Below are 23272 nucleotides of genomic sequence, written 5' to 3' on the forward strand. Positions count from 1 at the left end.
AGGAGATCCAGGTCAACTTTACAAAGAAATTAAAGTAGTACAAACTAAAGAACCCAAGACATAAGTTACTACGCCAAACTATATTACCTACAAAGCTCATTAGGTTACGATGCTAATCCAGGTTGATTGTCTGGAAGAAGGATCTACTGTAGTAATTTGCCAAAGATGGACATCTCACCCAGACATAAAAAGCTGTATAACAAAAGTCCTTTGCAAATTAAACATGAAGCCCAAATATTTTTTTTTATTAAAACATCCATGCCTGTTATAAACGTGTTTAAAAGTCTCAGCTGTCAATCAAATAATACTTTCCCCACCTCTATGCCTTAGGCAATTACTTTCACTTTCCATTCAGTACTTCCTAGATGTCACTGCCCTCCCTACCATCTAATTGTGCAGCCAGTGTTTGGACATGGGTATCAGACAAGATTTTGCCATGATGCTAAGTTTGCCTTAATAACAGTGTCCACAAAATGGCGCCTGCCTGTGTGATGTGATTGTAAATTCCAAGACTATAAGAATTAAGATTGAATTACTTTACATAGTGTAAGTGCAGTTTATTTTGCTTGACTAACTTCATTACATAGGATTTGGAATAATTTCTCAAGGTGACAGGTTCCCATGAAAAAATGGGGGGATTGTGACATAAAACCACGTTTTGAACTCCGTGAACTTTGAAACCGTTCAAAGTTTGTTAATCAAATGGTACAAATCCATTTTAATTTCAGACTGTAACACAACAAATGTGGACGTATCCAGGAAGGTGACTACTTTTTGTGAGTGAAAACACAATGGGGCTATTTTATTAAAATGTAGGTTTGATTTTGCGATTTGAGAAAACGGATGCAATAAGTTGAATGGATGCAATAAGTTGTAGTTTTTTAGCTGTGAATTTTCATGATTTATCAAATTATGAAATAAGAAATCTTGTGTAAAACTTGGGGTGTCTCTATAGAACAATAATGCAAAAATAAATATTTAGGGGGTTATTTATCAAAATCCAAAATGTTCTCACTGTTTTCTAAAAACCACTTCAACCAAATCTGCACTGACTCCCCCTCGCCATTTATCAATACATTTTTGCATTTGTGCTAAAAACTTTTTCAGATTTGAAACCCGAAAACCTGCAACTTTTTCGGATTTGATAACCAAAGCCACAAAATCTTCAGATTATGATACGAAACCCAGAGCAGATCAGAATATCTTCCAAATGTCAACGGGACATCTGCCATGGACGTCTACGTGAACTTGCAGGTCTGAATTAGAGTACTTTTTTTATTCTGACTTTTAACACCATCAGGTTTTCATAAATCTCGGAAAAAAAATTGTGTTTTTTTCCTTTAAAAGTCAGACCAGAAAAAAACGGAATTTAATAAATAATCCCCTTAGTCTCAAATCGCATTTTCTTCCACTAGCGCAGCATTCTTTGACCAACACAATCACTGAAGTGTATATGTGCTACATTCAACCTTCTATCAGTGAAGGCAGCATGAATTAAATATATGTTTCAGAGCCCACTTGTGATAGCTCATTAGTGTTTATAAATGTCACACATGCATCAACTAGAAATGAAACTAGTAACTAACATGGTGAGGACATACAAGCATTGTAGGATGTGTGGCCCACTGTAACCAACAGCAGCAATACATATACTTACGGGTGTTTAAATGATGTAAATATATTATTTATGTCATATCCATAGCATTCAGTGTGGTCTGAAGAATTCCCTTGTTCCTTAAATAATACAAAAAAGTATGTAATTATTCATGTTGTCTTCACTGATAAAAGGTGGATTGTTGGCAAGAAGCAATAAGGATAAAATCAGCACAACCACACCTTAAGGGTAAGGCCAGACGAGGAGATTCGGGGAGATTTTGTCGCCTGGCGACTTATCGCCACGTCTTTTGCGCGACTATCTCCCCGAACTGCCTCAGCGTGTTTTCCCCATAGGCTACATCGCAAAATCGCCTGCGCTAATGCACACGCGGCGATACGTTTTCAATAGTCGCCCAAAATTGCCTCAGTGAGGCAACTTCAGGCGACTATTGAAAACGCATCGCCATTTCGATCATTTACTGAAATGTGGTCAATATTCTGGGATCAAATTGACCCTAGCTCAAAATCACATACTTTGGACTTGCTACAAAATTAAGCTAATCCATAAAGGTTCAATGAAAATGTCTTTGTATTCTTTATTTTTATTCATTTTATTACAAGTGTACTATTTTAGAATTTGCTGAGTGTTACTTTAAGGTTAGGTAGTTTAGTAGTTTGGTTGTAGGATTGGTGTAACCCATGTGTCTTAATCTCTTGAACAATCAAGATGGCTCCATCTACGGTTTTATAACTAAATGAGCTTCACTGTTCAGCCTTCATCTTTTGTCAAAGTTTCTGCTTGTTTAACTTGGAAAAACAATAAAAATCATTAAAAAAAAAAAAAAAAAAAAGGTGGATTGTGCCACATATACACTTTTGTGTTGTATTATATTATTTTTTTCTTGCTTTTCTTCCCGTGGCTGCTATTTGGAGCATTCCAGTGACATGCTATTGAATTGTGTTTGTTTTACCTCAGAACAAATATGGAAAATGTTCAGCAGAGCATTTCACCATCAAGACAACTTTCCTCTTTCAAACAGTCCTCAAACAGATAATGAGAACTTTGAAATGGCTATTCTTTCACCATTTTACTATTTTTTTTACTAAAAATGTATTTTAAAAATGAAGTTGTTTCCTTCCTTCAAATAAGTCTACTAGAAAATCATGTAAACATTAAATAAACCCAATAAGATTTTTTGCTTCCAATAAGGATTAATTATATCAAGTACAAGGTATGGTTTTATTATTACAGAGAAAGCAAGAATTATAGTTCAATAGGTCTGAAATTAATTTTTTTTTCCAACCTAAGAGTGCAGAGTAAGATCAGTGAAGCTTGTGGGTGCCATCTTCCGAATCTTCGGATTTTTTTTGGTTCCTCTGCAGATTTCTTCGGGTCCTCTTCGGAAATTTCCACCACTTTTGTCGCAGGCGTAGTCGGTACGCTCCGGAAGACTGCTCCAACTGCACATGCGCCAGTATGGTGCTCTTACAGATCAAGACTAGCGATCCGGGAAGATGATGCCCACATACTCCGTTGCGCTTACTCTGCACGGATAGGTGGGAAAAATTTTACGGACATTTTCAGACCTATTGAACTCTGCGAGGGGGGTGGCTATCTTGCTTACTAGGTATGGACTTTTTTTTCAATTCTTGGATTGAGTTCTCTTTAAACACACTGCTATTATTCTGAACACAACTGTAGATTGTTAATGCAGCGACATCGCCAGAGGAGAGGGGTGGAAGTATGTCGCCAACAGAGAGGGGTCCTACTTTAAATTTGGCCTATTATCTAGACCTATGCCTTGGGTTAAGTCTCACAGGTGAAATGCACCCAACTCGTGGAAAAAAAACCACAGGATTTGGGGCTTACTCAGCCAGCATTCTTAAAAAGATGTAAAATATAATTTTTGTGGAAAAGCAGAACTGGAAAGGGATCAATGTGTTGCAAGGCTTTTAAAGGACACGAAAACCTGGGGAATTTCTATTGCAGTGCTGCCATTTTACCAGGCTTTCCCAGGCATTGCTATGGTAGACTTAATCTGCGAGTTTGGAGTAAAATCCAAAAATGTAACTCTACTAAGCATATGTAAGTCTAAGTCTACTCTAGTTAGATATGATGACAGTCTATTGCAATGCAACAGATTCTTCTTTGTGCCACTGTATTTTTCCCCAGGAAAACACCATGTGGCTGAATTTACTAGTGAAATTGGCAGTGAACTGGGGTTCCCTTGTCCTTTAAGACTCATGTTATATCCTGTTCAGATGAGCTTGCACCTATGATGCTTTATTCTAATCAAAGCAATAGAGTCTAGTCTAGGATTCATTTCCATGATGATATAACTGAGCTTTATGTATAAATATTGTGCATTCAGTAAAAAGAGTAAAATGAGCAGAGTAGAACATTGCGGTTACAGAGCCACGAGGAACTCTCTAACCTCAGCATACAGGAAGGAAATGACATGTCTGCACTTTGCACAAGCAGTGTTTTACTCTGTGACAGTGGGCCACATTTGTGGCAAATTATATGATAACAGTAAAATGAAAATGGCTTTTATAACTTCTAAAACCTCCCTAAGAAATGAAAGAACCCTAAAACCCATGTATTTCAGTTTTGTCCTAATGTCCCAAGAGGTGGGGGAAGAGGACAATTCAGAAACAACCATAATGACTGACCCTCAGGTTAATCTGAACCTACAACATATGACCATTTCATCATTGTAATCAGTTCATGATCATTCAATTAAATCATACAAACTAGCATATGAACACCCACCTTATCAATTAATACAAATATTTTCTCTTCCCTTGTTGTGAAACCCTGACCTACAAGATTTACCAAAGTTTAGGGTGATATTATAATCCACGCGTGCTTCAAGAATAGAAATTGTAAAATAAATGGCTTATAGAACAGTTAGGTTAACTATACTTTAGGAGAAAAGCACTTCATGTAGAGAATACAGAAATTAAGGAGTCACTGGAAATTTCCAAAATGTTGCAGGTGTTTTTTTGTGTGCCGATGTAATGGCTGAAATTTATTTTTCCTTTGGTAAATTGCTGGATATTTGAATTAAAGGCATACTAGCGCATGCAGATACAAGAGATAAGTACAATAAATTATCATAAAGGACCAGTTTTAACAAATAAAAGAGCTTATGTAGAATTTACATTTTGTTCCAGTTGAGGTTGTGTTTTTTTTTTATCAGCTGCTGGGAGAGGAAAATCATTATAGTAACTCTTCCTTCTGTGTTCTCCTGTATGTCTAGGACAATGGTTCAGATCTGCCCTGTCCTTGAATATAAAAGTCAAAAGTCCTTCTACCCTGATGTAAAAATGTGCAGTCAGGTGTATATAAAAAAAAAAAAGTTTATTCTCAATGCCATTTTGAGCATTTAGACCAGTGATCCCCAACCAGTAGCTCGTGAGCAACATGTTGCTCCCCAAACCCATAGCTATTGCTCTCAGTTGCCTCAAAGCAGGTGCTCATTTTTTGAATTCCAGGCTTGGAGACAAGTTTTGGTTGTATAAAAACCAGGTGTACTGTCAAATAGAGACTCCTGTAGGCTGCTAGTCCACATAGGGGCTACCAATAGCAAATCACAGCCCTTATTTGGCTCCATCAAGGAACATTTTTCATGCTTGTGTTGCTTCCCAACTCTTTTTACATCTGAATGTTGCTCACGGCAGAAAAAGGATGAGGATCCCTGATTCAGACCATGATTTCATCCATGCAGAACAGATTCTTGTAACTATTGCCCTGTGCAACTAATTAACAAGTTGTAGAATCTCACTTGATTAAAGCTTCAAACTTTTGGTGTTGATTACAGACTGATTTATATAGTATTATATAGAATTATCTGCTAGCTGCCTTTTGAGCAACTGCCATATTGGCAAGTTTACTACTGGTCATAACTTCTCACATTCCACCTTTGGCAGATGTTGCAATAAAACTGGATCCAAATTCATGGCACTAGTCAGCTGTCAGGTTTAAGGAAGTAGCTGAATGTAGCCTACTTAGTAAAGACTTTCCAAAATGTGTTGGAGCAAGCACATTCTCAGGAACTTGTAAGCTTACCTTCACTCCATTCATGCTTATCTTCAGCATTACTACAGCCTCGGACTACCATTAATGAGCTGTCTAGGTGCTTGGATCCCTGTGATGAAGAAAAGTAGGTAAACATAGGCCTTCTTAGGGTCAATCCACACGAGCAGATTCGGGGAGATTAGTTGACCCTGCGACAAATCGCCTCTTCTTCGGGGCGACAATCTCACCGAACTGCATTCCCCCTGCCCTCCGTAGGCTAAAATGAAAATCGTCTGCGGCAATGCACACACTGCACTACGTTTTCCGAAGTCGCCTCACAAGTTACCATCAATTGAGACTTAAACTGGCTTAAAATGAGCCTGTTCATCACCTCCTTGAACAAATTTGTAAAAGGAATATGTGTTGGGGAGAAAAGGAAGAATGTGGAAAGAACACCTAAAACCTGCAATAAAAGAATATGGAAGTGCAGCAGTGGCTGGAAAAAATGCAAAAAAAAAAAAACTGTTTTGCCATCTAGATTTTGAAATTTGAGAGTAACATCAGATGATTTAGTAATAACACCCCACCCCATACTCAGTGATACAAGTAAACACTACCCAGTCAAGAGATAGGGTGCATAGCACTACCAGGAACGAGAGTATGCTAAATCATTTACACACATACCAATGTCTGATATAAAGCTTTTATTTTTCCCGAAATTACATAACTCATTGTGTTGCCGGCCCGGCACCTGTAACACACACACACACACACACACACACACAATTTGTATCAAAGACAACAGTTGGGAGGAAAAACAGTTATTGGACTTAGCTGGCAGTACAAAGATAAAAGTGGAAGTAAAAGAAAAAAAATGAAGGAAAGCAAAAGGGACACTTCTGTTAAACCCTATAAAATAGAATCTTCTGTTTTTTTGTGCTTTTAAAACACTGATATCAACTAAAGATGAATAAACAGGAAAAAAAAGCACAAACGTGTAATTTGACAGCAGATAAGAGAAAGGTTTGGTCCAGTACATCAGTTTGAGAAGGATGATTTGTGCAGTTTAATTAATTAGGAGGCATAAAGTTTAACCATGGCTTCTAGAAAATGGGCACGAACATGAATCTACTGTTAAAATCACCTGCTACTGTATATAAATCAAACATATTCTGAGCTTACATTCCTAAAAGAACAGTGGGCCATATACAACTTACATATAAATACTTCCCCAACAACAGGTCTACACTGACTGAAGCTAAAGAGGAGGGGGCACAGATGACCCACAATTTCGTACAATTTGGGGCACAAAAAGTTGTTGTTTTTTTTTTGCAGCTATCAGATCGCCAACCTTACCAAACAAACAGATCATAAAACAATTGGACTACAAAGGGGGCCAGAGATACTTCAGCATGTATCTTCTCATCTGTGTTCATATTTTTTAGAAATCTGTTGCACAGTTTCAAGTACCATTGTACCATCAAGTACCAACCATTGTAACATTTTGAAAACTGTCACTCATTGACAGAGGTGGCACAAATCAGTGAAGGAAAGATTTCATTGGATGCTGAATAAACTGCAAACATCATACTGCTAGAGAGCTTAAAGGAGAACTAAACCCTAAAAATTTATATATATATATATATATATATATATATATATATATATATATATATACACTGTATATACACACTTAACTTATTGCATCAGCCTAAAGTTTCAGCTTCGCAATAGCAGCAATGATCCAGGACTTCAAACTTTTCACAGGGGGGTCACCGTCTTGGAAAGTGTCTGCGACAGCTGTTGAGAAGCTTTTATTTTGACATTTATATTGTATGTGTACTGTATATTGTGAGTGGGTCCCTAAGCTCAGTAAGTGACAGCAGCACAGAGCATGTGCAGTGAATCAGCAGAAAAGAAGATGGGGAGCTAATGGAGCATCTTTGGAGACACAGATCTTTACTGCTAAGGGGTTGTGGTTCCCTCGGGCTGACACAGAAGCCAAAAACATAATTTACAATATTTCTAGCTACTTCTTTAGTTAAGCTTTAGTTCTCCTTTAAGGATATAAATGGAGTAACAGCAGAGCATGTTTTAACTATGAGTAAACAGATGAGGTTCCCTTCAAACAGGAGCACTTCCTAGTTTGTGTTGTTAGGTGTTTCAGAAAGCGCAGTTTTGTTGAGGTTAGAGAAGTGGAACAATTGTGGCTTCCCCATCAGTCACACCAGAGCACAGTATCAGCAGCAGTTCCAGTATTCACATTAAGAGAAAAAAAGTTTGACAGACACGCTAAAGGTAACTTTAGAGGTTGAATGCCAAAAATGACTTAGAGGCAGATTTATATGGATTCCCAGCAGTTCAGTTGGTTTTCAGGTTTATCAACCATTGCTTTCAACAAATTGGCACATTTAGCATTGAAGGATAATGTTTCAATTTGTCTGACTAATCCCCACACGTGACTTACATAAACTGCACTAATAATAAACAAATATGGTCAACTGCTTGTTTCTGAGGTGTAATAAATTATTAAATCTTAAATATTAAGAGGTTAAATCACTCTGATAAATCAGCCCCTAAGAGTATTCTGACAACAGCCAATCAAAATGTTGCACTTATCCAACTTCAGTCAGTAAGGCACCTGGCAAGTTTTTGGGTCACTCAGTGTTGCAGAACGCTTACTGGTGCATTACACAGATTGTGTTGCTGCCCTTTAGAGTTGGTATTAAGCTCTGGAAAAATGTTAATATTCTTCTATTCTGACTGGTGTACAGGTAGGTGGTCTAGCTCCGTAAATAATTTAAAAAAGGCAATCGCCCTATTGAAACATGTCTAAAAATGCCTTCCTTCTTATTTAGCTATTCAGTTGTATGTTCCTCTGTGTGTGTCAACAGATAGCACTCTTTAGGAAATTATATTGTTTCTCTTGGCTTAGATTTTTTTAAGCCATTGTCAAAGAAAGCATTTTATCTACGGCTTCCATAAATCAGAAACCGCCGCCTATCACTGTCGCCAATACTAAAGTAAATGTAAAGCACACTACTGGGCCAGAAGGGACAGTCAAACCTTAATGACAAAACGCTCACCTGAGAATTATGGAGCAGAGGTAAATCTGTCACCACTCCAGAGGTGTCCAATAGGTCTCTTTCATGTAATATTATTAGCAGCAGGGACCAGGAGAGGTGTTTTTCTAAATATTAATTTAGTCCTTAGGTCCTACTTACCATAGTAACCAGACATAAGGCTGAGGGCACACAAGCATTTCCTCCACTTTTCTCCTCCCAATAAATATTAACGAGGCGGAGAAAAGTAAATGAGCTGAAATCAGTGCTGCTTTTAAAAGAACAGTTTCCAAAATACTGCCTTCCCCCCTGTGCCCAAGGTGCAAAGTAGAGACAGCTACTCTACTCCACACACTGTGGGGGTGCCCTAGAGTGAAACAATACTGGAAGCACGTCACCTCTTGGCTGTCTACAGCTGTTCCAGAGTGGGGGAAAGGGGATGCCAGGAACCGCTTGCTAACAATTAACCTGGGTGACACTTTGGATATTCATACAAAGCAGTTCATTATCAAAGCTTTGTTCTAGGCAAGGCGACTGCTCACACTACATTGGAAAGACTTAACACCACCCTCATTCCAGGAATGGAAAAAAGATATGGAGGACTTGGCAACCCTAGAACGGATTATACTGTACTAAACAAAAGAGGACAGGTGCTCAAATACATCCAAATCTGGTGCCATTGGAAGAACGTTATGGTCTCAAGTGTCCCTGCCTAACAAGTAGCCTAACCTAGGTGTTAAAGGGGAGGGGGGGGGGGCACTGGTAAAATAGGCACCAAGGGCCAGGGGGAGGCAGCTCTACATTTTTTAATCCAGAACTGTGGCAATGTATAGAATGTATAAATGTCCATGAATGTACTTACATTCAACAGGTTGAACCTGGCTAAGTTAACATGTTAAAAGCTTGTTTCAATAAAGCTTCCTACTGAGCAAAAAAGAACAGTTCATCAGAGAGAAGCAGAGGGAAGTCTTAGCCTAATAAAAGAAGTCTGATTTAGAAATAAATACGATTAGAACATTTTATAAGAATAAAAAAATTAATGTTGCTGGGTCACTAACCTTGATCAAAAATACAGGAGCAGAGAAATAACAGTGCTCCCATGTCCCTCTAAGGGTACAAAGGGCAAAGGAGGGACTTAATATGGAAGCAGTCCTGGCAGATGCACTGATGTGACATATGCAGTAGTAGGTGCCAGAGCTGTAACTTGCTTCATCTCTGATGTCACTGATGTGCAATACATAATTACACATTCTGAACCTTTATCGTTTTGTTTTATTGGAAGTAACAATAAGAAAGGCAAGAATTCATTACTTAATACATCAGTCTAATATGAACAAATGTATATATTCTAGACACCAAGCATAAGGTTTTTCCCTCTTAACTGCAGGTGAAACTTCTTCCACAAGCTTTCCGTTAAAATAATGCAGCCCAGTCATATATGCGGGCATGAAGGATCCTAGAGCGGAGGTGAGATCTGTTTAAAATAAAATATTCACAGTGAAGGCCATGACGAGAACAGGGAGAAATCACTGTTTTGTTTGTGCCAAACCCGGTTTATTAAAAAGCTTCCCATCAGATATTCAGATGGTCGACCTTTAACTTTTTTAGTGCAGATTAAGGCCATTGAATACAGCCAAATAACAGCAAGAAGAGCAGTGAAAATGCCTATGGAGTTTCCTAAATATGGGAGGGGTCAGCAGATCTGTGACTTATAAGAAAAAGGGAAGCGGTCATCATGTTCTAGCAGGTTTTTAATTTCACTGGATTGCCAAAATATATACTGTTTGTATCATATGAAGTCTGCACTAGGTTCAGTAGGATGTGCATTTGTGTGCAGAATGAAACTACGGTTTAATACCCCCAGGCATCAGTATGGTTAAGGCTCCTTTTAGTGCTGGGTAAAGCTTGCATAGACGTAAGCTGTGCTCAGCACATAAGTGTATGATGTCTTTACAAACACAATATCTGTTTGATCAGGGCTTGGGTTTGTACAGGATGCTTTGTGTGGTGGGAAAGCTGCCAGGCATACATTTGTGTTTCTGCAAAAAAGAAACTATATTTAATGCAGGGTACAGTGACCATTACAATTAACATTTATTGCAAAAATGCAGTTGACATATGAGAGAGAGAGAGAGAGAGAGAGAGAGAGAGAGAGAGAGAGAGAGAGAGAGAGAGAGAGAGAGAGACTGACTGTGTGGAGGTGAAACGCTGGAACTTCTATAAATAAAACACTTTTTTGATTCAGCAGCTCCTTTTCTACTCAAGGATGAGTATGAATCAACATTTGCACCTACCAACTGGTAAAAACTGTCTGAACAATTTTTGTTTACTAGAAAAGGAATGGAGAAGTGACATTTTTACATGTGGATATATTTGGAAGAGTATTAGGTGAACATAAGACAGTAACTGCATCCTGAGTGTGTCTCTTGTATCTGAATAGAACATTCTGTCTGTAAAACACATGATGCAGAGTGTGTGTCTGTGACCATGACCAGATCATCAGCCTGAGAGGGAAACTGTGCACATTATATCGATATGGTAACTATGGGAAAAGTGCTGTTTCAAGGCCAAAGAGACCACAGAATAAAATATCACACTTATGTGCAAAAGTAGCAGCCATCTTCCTCTGACACAATACATAAATACGCATCTCTCTGTAGTGGGTGAAAGAAAGCGACTAGGAACAAAAGACCTTGCTCCCCCTCCTTCAGAACAAATTGTATTTTAGACCCATTCAGTAAAGACAAAAGTTAAGCAGATCTTTAGAAAAAAAAAAAAAAAAAAGACAGGAATAAAAATCTAATTTGAGATGTAAGGGTCCTCTTCCCACAGCAAAAGGTGCCAGGGCCAACACACATCATCCCTCTGGAAAGATCCATACAGCAGTGGGTAAAAGGGCTTTGGTTAAAACCTCGCACTAAGCAACAGCCTCTGCATTTAGAATATGATATCTAGTGCAGTCCAGGGCCTCTGTTTGCCATATCCTCTGCCACACTGCTGTCACATAGCAGAAAGGTCACCGCACTCTTTACCCGTAACCTTTTGCCCCCACTTTGATTCCACCTTCTGTTTATGTCCTAGAGATTCCCCCACTTCTCCACAGGAGGGAAGTCTTCCACATCTCCCATTTCATCAAAATGCTGGTCCCCTTGGATATATGTCAGCCTGTATCGTAGGCGAACCTTGTCCTGTGAGCAAGTGCGAAGATGATAATTAATATAAGCAAGGAACAGAGTAGTAAGTAAGACTATGTAAATAAAAACTCACCGCACACTCCATCCCTTGGTAAGTGGAAAACAACACTACATTAGTTCATCTATACCAGGGACCCACAACCTTTTTTTACCTGTGAGACACATTCAATTCTAAAAAGAGTTGTGGAGCAACACAAGCATTAATAAAGTTCCTGGAGTGCCAAATAAGGATTGAGATTGCTTAACTGGCAGCCTACAGGAGGCTCTGTTTGGCAGTACACATGGTTTTTATGCAACTGAAGCTTGTTTTCAAACCAGGAATTCTAAAAATAAGCACCTGCTTTAAAACCACTGGGAGCAACACACAAGGGGTCAGTAAGCAACATGCTACTCATGAGCTTCTGGTTGGGAATCATTGTTCTACATTATCCAATATTTTCCTGAATGCATATACGAGACCCCACTTTTTCAGTGCATTTACTGTGAACGGACTTCTTACCTGGGTGGGGTTGGCTAGCAGCAGCACCTGAGTGACAGAAGACGGAGGCAGGATGGGGTTAAATGGTGGGAGCTCACTTCCTGTCGCAGGCTGCAATTTCACTTTCATTGTCTGTTATGTGTGAAACATGGAAGCACACAACAAAATAAGAATTATAAAAAGTAGAGCATAACATATACAAAATGTAGACACAAGTAGGAGAAACAAATGTAAATATGATTTTAATTTAAGGTTTCCAAAACAAAAAAACTGTGTTTCTCATCATTTGTTTAATACTGTTTTATGCATGTAATGTTTATACTGCTGAAATGGCTTTGATTTGCAAGAATTGAAGCCTAATACAGGGACAATGACACACACAAATCATGCTTTATACAATAAATGAGGAAAGCCCAGTATAAACTCATCTGACTGTTGGGTGGGGTGTAGTGTAATACAGAAAAGCAGTTTATACCTTTCCTTCTACTTTAAAAATATCATCAATGAAGGGTGTCAAAATGTTCTGGTTAGCTGAATACTGCACTAGCCTGGGGTACTACTGCAGAAGCACCATGTCACCATCTTTTTTCTGAATCTTATCTCTGTTGAGAAAAAAAGCTGAACTTAAGAAAAAAATACAGCTTTTCACTTTCCCTAATGGTTGTAGAGAAGAATGAAGAAGTGGAAGATCTCAATGTGGTGCTCCTACAAAACTACCCCAGGCCAGTGCAGTTTTCAGGTAAAAGGAGCAATGGGCCAGGGTTTCAGGTAAACAAATTTACTTACTTGGGACGCCTTACATTTGCAATTCCTCAGTAATTAGAACTTTCCAACTCTTTTAAAGACATTGGAATGCCCACTCTCCCCTATGCTCTTTGCCTTGGCTATTGAGCTCCTGGCCAATCAGGCTAGGGGCAATCCTGGAATCGAGGGCCTAAGAATAGGGAATGTAGTCACAAAAATATCCCTCTATGCTGATGACATGCTGCTATATTTAGCTAACCCACACCAGGCCCTAGAGAACCTCCTTAAAGTGGCGGCTGAATTTGGTCAATATTCGGGACTCAAAATTAATCAATCCAAATCGGTCATTTTCCCCATTGATCCCCTTCCCTGCGGTACCCCGGACACTCTCTTGCAGCTCAAGGTAGTACCATTATTTAAAATCTGGGCATAACTATCCATAGGGACCTTGACAGATACGAACACCTAAACGTAAGCCCTGTTGAGCGGGCACTAAGTAATAAGGTTTCAATCTGGCAAGATCTGCCACTTACTCCTGGCAGGATAAATATATTTAAGATGATCTTCCTGCCAAAGTTCTTATATGCCTTGCACAACTCTCCCATTACCCCTCAGGCACAGTGGTTTGCTGGAAAAGAAAGAATAATTAGGGGCTTCTTGTTGGCAGGAGAGCATCCACTGTTAAACTTTAAAGAACTTCAGACGCTGGCCTCTGGTTGTGGTCTCAGATTGTATTTTCTCGCTGCTCAACTAGTATACGCCCATTGGCGTCTGGTTCCCAGAGCAGATAACCCATCTGTGGTCCTTGAGGCTGCAGTAGTAGGTTCCTTTGAAGCTCTTGCAAAACTCCTTTACCGTAGAGCAGGGATCCCCAACCTTTAGAACCCATGAGCAACATTCAGAAGTAAAAGGAGTTGGGGAGCAACACAAGCATTAAAAATGTTCCTGGGGTGCCAGATAAGTTCTGTGATTGACCAATTAGTAGCCCCTATGTGGATTGTCAACCTACATTGAGGTTCTGTTTGGCAGTACACCTGCTTTTTATACAACCAAAACTTGCCTTCAAGCCTGGAATTCAAAAATAAGCACCTGCTTTGAGGCCACTGGGAGCAACATCCAAGGGGTTGGAGAGCAACATGTTGCTCACGAGCTACTGGTTGGGGATCACTGCCGTAGAGCCTCCTCTCATTATGATGTTACTCCTGCTATAAAAACGGTCGTACATGCCTTTTGCAAGTCTCAGAAGTTAGTCTGAGGCTTCTCTGATGCCTGGTCTCCCCGAACTCCATTGTGGGGCAATAACCATCTCCCACACTTCCATTCCATACCAGATATTTCTAGATGGGCCCACATGGGAATCAAAACCCTAGGGGATATTACCTCTGGTGGAGAATGTAACAGCTACGAAGCATTACAACAAGAGCTTCACCCCCCTCCAGAGGCTACGATATCTGCAGATACGACATGCCTTCTCTGTACAATTCCCCACAAGGCCCGTAAACTTAGCGGAAACAACACTAGAGGTATAATTGCATAGAGGAGACCTGACCAAACCAAAACAGGGTGAAATGGCATAGGGATATCCCTGAGCTAGATGAGGAAAAAATGCTCTTAAGTTAGTCCCAGAGTTGTCTATTTCTATGATATATGCAAATCAAGTTTTTAAACAGGGCATATTTCACCCCCTACCGCTTAGCAAAAATCTATGAATTCTAACAGGGGACCTACAGCTCTTGTCGTACACTAGACTGTGCTACCTACAATTGCTTCATTATGCAAAAAGGCAATCCTAATGTGTTGGAAATACCTTGATCCCCCCTTCCCTGCAGCAATGGAGGAAACTGGTGAACGATTCTCTTCCACACCAGAAACTCACTTACTTGGTGAGAGGCTGCCTGGAGAAGTTTAAAGCTATATGGGACACCTGGCTAGACCTGCAAAATATTTGATGAAACTCAGGTACTATCTAGGCACAAAATAACTGGAACCCTAGCCTCGCTCTATCTTCTTTCTTCTCTCCCTTCCGTTTTCTTTAGTTTTCCTCTTTTTGTTACTGTAAACATTTTTTTTTTTTTTGGAAAATTGAAAAATAAAACATTCAAAAAAAATAAATAAAAAAACTACATTGGAATGCCCCAGCAAATATAACTTTGCATGACATTTAAAGAAAATGGAACCCACACTAGCTTTACTTTCCTTTAAATAAATTAGGAATCACAACAGCAAGGGAAGAGTTGTTACCTTAGGCACAGCGGCCTGAAAGCTGATTCCAGTAACGGGGAGGGGGGCAGTACTCAGCATGGAAATCACAACTACAAGGACATCCGGCCTTCCAGGAGGGGGATCTTTGGCGAAATGAAGCAACACTCGAAAACTTTGTTGGTCATACACTATGACAGGGAGGATACAACCTGCAGAGATGAGGAAGAACATAAAAATAAAAGTGAGGCTTTGAAAGGCAGGTTGGAAGGCAAACAGGTGAAAGATTCATGTTGTTGTTGTTGACAAATTGTATTCCACTTACTTGGTCTAATGGACTCCAAGAGCACGTTGACATTTGCAAGGGAGATTTCTGTTTTCTCAGGAGACCGAGCAGGCTGTTCCCCGCCAACAGACTGACCAACTACAGACTGTGAGGCATGTGCAATAGGAGGGTTTTTGGTTTGGAGATCACGCAACGTTGGCTTGTGACTGGGTTTTTCCCTGTAAAAAAAAAAAAAATATGCATAAAAAGAAACAAGTAAGTTGTAAGTAATGTCAAAATGCTTCCAATCAAAACATAGAATATCCAAAAATATTAGTGTAGAAATTTAAACCCAAATGGTAATGGTATAATAAAAGTCCCAAAGAAGGTAAAAACCGAAAACAAAGTAAAAGAAATAAAATACAGAAAACACAAGTTCCTCATACTTATAGAGGCGACTCAATTCAGTTTAACCCCTCTGTTAATAAAGCATTCTAAAATTACAGTCTGGATAAGTAGAGCTAAGCGGAGTTCTTTGGCTAACTGGCACATGCAAACAAAATATATTTCGGAAGAGTAGCAAACATGCATTGGAACTAAATCTAGCATCTAGATGTCATGGCAAGAATACTTGCATACATATAAAAAAAGTCACCGTCCTATGTATATTAATCTGAAATATTGGTGATGTGGTACCTATTTGTTTTTTTTTGTGCTGATGGCACATTGCAACAATATACTGAGCAAATTATTAAAAACTGTACCATCTCAAAACAATCAAAATAGCTGGGACAGCATGATATAATTCTTTCTGAAATTCAAGATAAAATAGATTAACAAAACAATTTGTATGCCCATTGTGGTCTCGAGAAGGCAAAAAACACCATGGCTTTACATTCATCAAGCAATGTTTTAATGTCCCCTCTGTGCAGCAAAGTACATGTGCAACTATACATGCGTATGGACCTAAATGACTGGATCTACCATGAACCAATTACCAAATACTAGAAACAGTTGGGCCATACCAGCTGATTATGGCCCCATGAGCAAGTCTTATCAGGGACAGATAAGCTAGAAACAGTTCCAATCAAAAAGAGCTTGCCTTCCATACCAGCACTGATTCTGCAGAGGCTGCTAGTCCATACCCAGCATAAAACCAAGCAAGCTCTTACTATTCATAACAAAGCAACAGCTGTTATGTTACCCAAAAGGAAAACGTTACAATATTGATGCAACGTAAAGTCAGGGTAATACATAGACACATGTATTTCATGATAACACAGTCTAAATAGTAAAATAAACAAACAGTAGACCTAAAAATCCTCAATTCGTATTGCATTAATTATGCATGGGAAGGGAATCACCAGAAAGAGAACCCTAGGCTAACAAGGGGAAGGGACCTCTCTACAAGTTAAAAGGACAAGGTGACACTTTACAATACAAAAGGTTTTCAGTTGGTTGAATTTAGGGATGCACCGAATCTACTATTTTGGATTCAGCCAAACCCCGAATCCTTCACGAAAGATACCGAGCCGAATCCTAATTTGCATATTCAAATTTGGGGTGGGAAGGGGAAAATATTTTTTATTTCCTTGTTTTGTGACAAAAAGTCATGCGATTTCCCTCCCTGGATTCGGTTTGGCCTGCCAGAAGCAGTAACGTAACTGGAGGGGGGCATGCCCCGGTGCGGGACATGCCGCCGGGCCCCCGCCCCCCCCTCCGTATCTGATTATTTTACATGAAATCGGCCATTGCGGCCGGAAATCGTCTGTGCGCGAGCTGCCGGGGGGCCCTGGCCCAATTGCACCCCCTGCTCCCCCCGGTAGTTCCGCCACTGGCCAGAAGGATTTGGCCGAATCCGAATCCTGCTGAAAAAGGCCAAATCCCGAACTGAATCCTGGATTCGGTGCATCCCTAGTTGAATTATTTACGATGCCTATAACAGTGACTTTCATTTATTATCTGAAATAATTTGTGAAATAAAGTTTAAAAATGACCAGACTAATATATTCTCACCATCGTACTTGATGCACAGTGGGTGGCAGAGACTGCTGAAGAAGTGTCTTTCCTAGGATATCAAGGTCTTCAAGTGCTTTGCTACCTTGGGTGAGAGGAGGCTGAGGGTGGGAGGAAGCTACTTTCTCATTTGAAGCAGGGGTCATGGTTTCTGGAGGCTGTATTGTAAGGGTTAAATTACACAATTGGAGAGGGGAAGAGAAAGGGAAATTTTCTGAATACTTAATAGAGGAAGTAAAAGCAGTGCCAGAACAATTTTTCGACTTCCAGAATGTTGAATAATTAGAAAACTTACTGCATTACATAAAATGGAAAGTTGAATTATTGGTATTTTATTTTTGTACTTGCAATTTGCTTCCTGACTAGTGTGATGTAACAAATCAGCCTATAGGTGTCCAGAATACTTGTTCAAAACTAGCAGTATGATTACAAGATCAGTGACATCCAGCAGATGTCAGTATGTATCTATGGAATAAACATGTTTTTGCACAAAAAAAAAAGTCATGAATGGCATAAATGATACCTTTAAAATATATAGAACTATTACAAAACAATCACTGTGAACTCTTCATCAGAATGGATCTACTCACTAACCAGGTAAAATCCTTGTTTTCTGATCTCTGTGTATGAGAAGAGGGTCTCCATTAGGGAGAGACAGGGGGCATTCCAGGGTCTAGCCGGCCCACCGCCCTCTCATCTACACCCAGATTTGAATATCTATCAAATTCCTTCAAATGTATTGGTAGAAAGCTTGCAAATCCCATTGGTTGCATCCCCTACATACATCAGTGTGCATAGGACACAACCTTATATGATGGTTGCTGGACACTGACAAAGATAGAGGCCTTTGGTTGTTGTTCAAGGGTACGTGACTTCTAATCTCGACCCATTATGGGAAACACCAGTGAAAGTAAATTACCTGGAAGTTGTTCCACGCAGAGGATTCTAAGGGCTGTGCGGAGGCTACTGGATCATTTAAACCTGCAAGAAAATGATCGACAGAGAAAACTAGGCGATTATATCATCTGTATCAGTTCTACTACTCATTTTCATGCATACGCCTCCTGGATAGTATTGTCAAAAACAGCGTAATTTGGTCCTAACAAAATTAGGGATGCACCGAATCCAGAATTCGGTCTTTTTCAGCAGGATTTGGCCGAACCGAATTTGCATATGCAAATTAGGGGCGGGGAGGGAAATTGCTTGACTTTTTGTCACAAAACAAGGAAGTAAAAAATGTTTTCCCCTTCCACCCCTAATTTGCATATGCAAATTATGGTTCGGATTCGGTTTGGTATTTGGCCGAATCTTTCGCAAAGGATTCGGGGGGTCGGCCGAATCCAAAATAGTGGATTTGGTGCATCCCTAAACAAAATAGTCATATATGTGTGGAAGCAGAAACCTCGAATAGAAAGGAAAACCTGACAAGAAGAGTGAAATGGAGTGGATTGACCACATAGAAAGGAATTAATGAATATGGATCTTCAAGATAATGAAGGCTTACTCTGTCTGACAAGATGCCACTATTGTGCCACTTTGCAGTTGGTTCTGTTTTTCAAAATCATGTCTGTACCCAGATAGCCTATTATGCCTAAATTTCAACCCTATCATTATCATAATTCTTGCAAATCTGCTACTCAAAGGGCTGGTGCATAAAGAGTACATCAATCTGAAGCTTTCATATCCCAAAGCTTTCAAAAAACAGTTGAGCTACAAATACCTACTTTCTCTGTAGTATGACACAAGTAACAAATGTTAATTATCATTGTGGGAATAAAGTAGATCAAGTAGATCCTCTGTATATTTAATGTTTTGTACCCTCACCCAAAAAAATGTATGCAACTTTAGCCTGTAACAAATGTATCCAGTCTAAAGTGAACAAAGCTCTCACTGTGGAAAGGAAAATTATATATAAACATATATTATAAGCAAACTGTGTTTACCAACTAGCCACTGGGTGCCTGCAGCTTAGGACAGAGAGTTCAAAGACGTATTTCAAACAAAACCTTTAAACCTGCTGCTCATAACTCTGTGCTCTCCTTCCAACCTCCAGTTCCTTCTATAAATTAACATTCCTAGAATATGTTCTCCTTCCAGTTTGTAAGCCCCACATATGATGATACAGTTTTTCAATAACCATTCAGTTATTTTAATGCAATTACCTACTCAAAAGAAAAGGGCAACATCAAATATATAATTGATGTACTCAAATAGAGTGCACTGCATGCTAATGTTTAAAAAATGCAGAGACTGGAGATTCACTCACCTAGTGACATGAGTTCATCATCTAGCAGCGATATGGAGTTGGAGGCCTGTGCAGTAGGGCCAAAGTCGGACTGCAGGGGCTGGGCTGGTGCTGAAGGGTACAGAGGTGTTGCAGCCGGTGTCATGTCCAAACCCGAGAGGTCTAGCAAAGCTGATGAGCTGGCTAAATGGGATTAAAAGATCACAGAATAAATGATCCATGCTAGTAATGTGCAGGTCAGGAAAAATTCACCCACTCCCAATCTGTACCCACAGCATCCTACACCGTACACTGTTTCTGTATCCACCTCTGGTAGATAATCTTTAGAAGCAGAGGTGTAGTGCACTTCCCCAGTCTGACCCACCCACCCAAACCCTAAATATTTCAACCCAAACTGCCCAACATGCAAGAGGTAAAAAATACAAACATATAAATTCTTTCATCGTTTGGGGATGTGTGTGACTTATCTTACCTGGCAAACTGGAGGATGCAGCCTCACCATTGACCTCCTCTCCTTTGACCACCTGCCGATATTGGTTGATGACCTGTGTCAAACTATCGTTGGCCTGCAGAATTTCCGCTGCAGAGGAGGTAAGAATATGGTTTATGCTAGTTCATAATTGCAGGTAAAAAAACTATGGAGGAGGTAAAAAATTAAAAAATGGTTTCAGAGGCAATGTATCGACAATAATGTATTGGCAAGTATATGAAAAAAATGTTCATGTTTCAGATATAGATAAGCAATGCATGTTACAGCATTTCAACATTATTGGTGCATGATAACATTAATATTAATTAAAAAGGGTTTAATTACTCTACAATTAAGCTTATATCCAATACATTATTGGCCAAGATTCCACTCATTGATAGGTAATGGTCATTTTTGTTCTATATTAACAGTGTGTAAGTCTATTGAGGGAACTATACAGAAGTTGAAGAACACCAATAGCTGTATCATTGCAAATCAGTTATTTTATTTTGGCTTTAATTAAAAATAAATGCATCTCAACCTTACTGTAAACAAAAGTGTTAAAAAAAATTAATGAATCATGAATTCTGCACCATATAAATCCTGTGGGATCCACAGCTTAGCATAGCGGGAAATAAAATCAGCATTCCAAACTTGAGTAATCAGTTCCGCTTAGAAAAGGCAGAACTTTCTAATAACTGATATATAGAAACAATTGGCCACTCCTTTACCTAGGGCCTCATCATTGTCATCTGTGTCACTGGCAAGCCGGAACAGAGTGGGTCTCATTTTTTCACATCGCTGATACAGCTCCTGTAGGGATGAGAATGAAAAAATCCATATTTAATTATACAGATGGAGGGGAAAGGCGGAATTATTTATATAGAGCTTTTCTATCTGGAGGCCTGGCATGCTTTACAGTTGTTTTTTCCTTTAAAGCAACCAAGGCAGCCATGATTGGTGCACTATGGGGCAAATTCACTTAGATTCGTAGTTGCGCCAGCGTCTGCTTCACGGCACTTCGCCAGGTGTATTTTCGCCAGCGCTACGCAAATTCACTAAAATCCGAAGTTACGCTCAGGGGAAGCGTAAGGTTGCGAAGTTGCGCTAGCGTTAATTCGCCAAGCAAAGCGAAGTTACGCTAGCGATGCTTAATTTGCATACAGCGCCAAATTGAAGTTACAATGGAGGTATATGTAGCATCACTACACAAGCCTGGGAAACCTTCAAAACAGCAAATAAAATTGTTATTTTGCCCTACACATGTGTCCACTGTATAGTTAAGGTGCCATGAGTTAGGAAATGTAGGGGGGAAGGAGGGTAGCCCCAAAAAAAATTTCAAATTTTTTTTTAACTTTTTTGGAAGCAATCTCTTTCTACTCTATTGCACTTCGCCTGGTCTAAGGTGGCAAAAGGAAGTCTGGCGTAAAAGGTAGCGTTCAGAATAATGCGCACTTTATTGAATTTGCATAGTTACGTCTGTTGCGCAAATTCACCAGGCGTAAGGGTGTGAAGTAACACTAGCGAATTTACACCAGCGTCCGTTAGTGAATCGGCGAATTAAAGAAAATGCGCTACACTAGCGAATTAACGCTAGCGTTAGGCGCTTCGTCCTTTAGCGAATTTGCCCCTCTGAGAGTGAGATAGGTACAAGAACACTAGGAGATTAAAGAGGATCTAAAGTCAAAGTATATAAAGCGGACATAAAAAAGCTCAGAACATTTTTTTTATTTTTTTAGAATTTTGGATGGCAAAGCAGTTTAAACAGCTTAAAAAAAAAACACACCTAATGGGAGCTCTTTTCTCTGCAGCGTCTTGTGCCAAATGATGAGGGGGCATGTTTCAGTCTCTGCATTAACACTAATTTCATGCCTTTGACGGACATCGCCTTACCTACAGCGTGACTAATGAAGCTTTTTTTAAACTAACAAAACAATGTTTTTTTCGGAAACAATTTGCAATTGGTTTTAATTTTTTTATAATTGTGGTTTTTGAGTTATTTAGCTTTTTATTCAGCAGCTCTCGTTTGTTTTTATAGCAAACTGGTTGTTAGGGTACAATGATCCTAGCAACCATGCACTGACTTGAATAAGACACTGGAACATGAATAGGAGTGGGCCTGAATAGAAAGAGGAGTAATAAAAAGTAGCAATGACAATAAATGTGTAGCCTAAGATAACATTTGTTTTTTTAGATGGGGTCAGTGAACCCCAATTAAAAGCTGGAAAGATTCAGAATAAAAAGGCAAATAATAAATAACTATAACAAATAAATAATGAACACCAATTGAAAAGTTGCTTAGAAATGGCCATTTTACAACACACTTAAAGATAACTTTAAGGTATATTATTGTGTCACATAGAAAAACCTTGGATACAGAGCTATATTTAGTAAATGTTAATTTGTGGCACGCTATAGACCTCTAGTGACCAAACTGAGGTATATCAAAATTCCCAAAAAACTTTCATAAGCATGCTGTATAGTCAATTTATTCCATCATAATAAAATATCAAAACAGGTTGTTTTCATGTTTTAATATGATTGAATAAAAACATTGCTTTTAACTATAGAGTATGCTTAAAAAAGTTTTTTGGGAATTTTGATATTCCTATGTCAGCAATGAGCGTGCATCTTGTGACTCTCTTCGTAAACCTGCATGCTTGCATTCAATCTATTGGCAGCTGGGAGGAACAGAAGAAACTGCCAGCTGCCGGCTGCAGAGGTTTAGAGTAGCTGTGAGCAGAAGAGATGTCAGGCAATAATAAAACAAACAATTCTAATTGTAATAGTTTTTTAATAAGTGTATATTGTAAATTTTCTTTATTTGGTCTACATAACATGCACAAGAATGATTGTTTTTGACTTTACAACCCATTTAAGAAACTTTCTCTGAGTCACAAGCAGTTGTCACAAGGAATCGAACAAGGATCTTTAGAACACAATCACACAACAAAGGCGTACCAACTACTCCCTACAAAAGTAA

General features: G+C 39.2%; 1 protein-coding gene across 2 annotated transcripts in view; it reads right to left on the bottom strand.

Annotated features, from left to right (window-relative positions):
* Positions 1-9933: 9933 nt before the first annotated feature.
* Positions 9934-23272, bottom strand: part of gga1.S (golgi-associated, gamma adaptin ear containing, ARF binding protein 1 S homeolog) — a 29726-nt gene continuing 16387 nt past the window's right edge. For both annotated transcript variants that reach the window (XM_018259581.2, XM_018259579.2), the window contains 9 exons: positions 21021-21102; positions 20293-20400; positions 19842-20003; positions 18495-18556; positions 17576-17733; positions 15620-15798; positions 15337-15506; positions 12373-12483; positions 9934-11867 (listed from right to left, as the gene is read on the bottom strand). In XM_018259581.2, the coding sequence (XP_018115070.1) occupies positions 11757-11867; positions 12373-12483; positions 15337-15506; positions 15620-15798; positions 17576-17733; positions 18495-18556; positions 19842-20003; positions 20293-20400; positions 21021-21102 (1143 nt within the window). In that variant the 3' untranslated portion in view covers positions 9934-11756. The remainder of the gene's footprint in view (positions 11868-12372; positions 12484-15336; positions 15507-15619; positions 15799-17575; positions 17734-18494; positions 18557-19841; positions 20004-20292; positions 20401-21020; positions 21103-23272) is intronic.

Source organism: Xenopus laevis, chromosome 4S, assembly GCF_017654675.1.
Source record: "Xenopus laevis strain J_2021 chromosome 4S, Xenopus_laevis_v10.1, whole genome shotgun sequence".
Lineage (NCBI taxonomy): Eukaryota > Metazoa > Chordata > Amphibia > Anura > Pipidae > Xenopus > Xenopus laevis.